We start from the raw sequence: 1683 nt of genomic DNA, 5'->3' as shown, positions 1-1683 counted from the left end.
GCAACATCTTATTCGAGACGGTTACCTGAGACAGTTCGTCCGACACCCAGCCCAGACGACCGCAGATCCTGATGCACCCGTACACCAAGTCAAAATCGACAGATCCACGCAGTTTGTCAACACGATTTCGCATTCGGCCACTCAAGCGTACAATCTGAATCCTAGAATCATGTCTAGAATCCACAAGAGGGATCATAATAGGAAGGAAAATTTCAGTGTAGAAAAAGCTTTGTCGATGGAACCTTGGATGTTGCGACCCATCTTTTTCTCGGCTCAGGATGTCCCGATGAACGACCAAGCTCACAGTGATCCCTTGGTTATCACCCTGCTGATTGAGGAATGAGGGGTAAGAATGATACTAGTGGATAGTGGGAGCTCAGTCGAAGTACTCTTCTACGACCCGTTCAAGAGGATGGATTTTTCAGATGATATACTCGTCCCATCGACATATCGTATCTACGGTTTTAATGGGACCGTGACCATCCCAAAGGGAGAAGTAACCCTAAGGGTATCAGACGGAGGTGGTTACGTAGATACGTTAACTACATTCTGTGTGGTCGATGTCGCCTCTCCCTATGAAGCTATTATCAGGAGACCGTGGATCGCGAAAATCAAAGGAGTGGCATCGACTTATCATCATAGGCTACGATACCCAATGTACAAGGGGATAGCTGAGGTCGTAGGAGATTCACAGGCAGCCCGACAGTGCATGCAGGTCGATTCCCAGATAAATGAGGAGTGGCGAGCATGACAAAGGGGAGAGAAGAACAAGGCTAAAGAAACCAAAGCCGCAGAGGAACTGGAAAGAATTATTTCGCAGGCGGTCATGACATACGAAACACAAGGAAACGAACCTTCATCGAAATTAAAGGAGACGGCGCCGATGAAGGAATCAAAACCAAAATTCTCGGCTGTGGACCCTACTCGGGATATTAATTTAGGAACTGTAGAAGAACCAAGGATAGTAAGGATCGGGTCCTTACTATCGGACGAACAAGTAAATCAGCTCGTGGCGGTGCTAAAGGAAAACATGGATGCGTTCGCATGTAACGTGCACGAATGGAGGGCATAGATCCGGAGGTATGCTGTCACCATCTAAAGATCGACTCAAACTTCAAACCAGTCCGAAAAAAAAATTAGGCGAGTCGCACCAGAATTACACACAACCGTCGAGAAGGAGTTAAAGAAGTTACAAGAATCGGGAATAATCAGGAAATCACACTACCCACAGTGGATATCCAACATGGTCGTGGTACCAAAGAAAAATGGAGGAGTCATAATCTGCATTGACTTCAGTGACCTGAACAAAGCCTGTCCGAATGACAGTTTCCTTCTCCCAAGCATCGATCAACTGGTGGAATCTATAGTAGGGCACGAAGCACTAACATTGATGGACGGATACGCGGGGTAAACCAGATCCCGTTGTCCCCCGAGGATCAAGAACACACCTACTTCTTCACGCCTAGGGGACTATACTGCTACACCAAGATGTCGTTTGGTCTGAAGAATGCGGGCGCCACATATAAAAGTTTGATGGGCGACATGTTCGAAGACCAGATCTACCACACCATCGAGGTTTATGTAGACGATATGCTAGTAAAAAGTCTCCTAGCCAAGAATCACATTCGGGACCTGCAAGAAGTTTTCCGGACGATGAGAGAATATAAAATGGAAGTTTTCCAG

The 1683-nt window shown here is 46.6% G+C and overlaps 1 protein-coding gene across 1 annotated transcript; it reads left to right on the top strand.

The window, feature by feature from the left end:
• Positions 1-352: 352 nt before the first annotated feature.
• On the top strand, positions 353-751 carry LOC113272956. Its single transcript, XM_026522738.1, has one exon. The coding sequence runs from the start codon at positions 353-355 to the stop codon at positions 749-751; it is 399 nt and encodes a 132-aa protein (XP_026378523.1).
• The last annotated feature ends 932 nt before the right edge of the window (positions 752-1683 follow it).

The sequence above is a fragment of the Papaver somniferum genome, chromosome 4 (assembly GCF_003573695.1).
Source record: "Papaver somniferum cultivar HN1 chromosome 4, ASM357369v1, whole genome shotgun sequence".
In the NCBI taxonomy this organism is placed as follows: Eukaryota; Viridiplantae; Streptophyta; class Magnoliopsida; order Ranunculales; family Papaveraceae; genus Papaver; species Papaver somniferum.
Note: the sequence above shows the minus strand (reverse complement) of the source record. Positions and strands in the feature narration are given on the sequence as shown.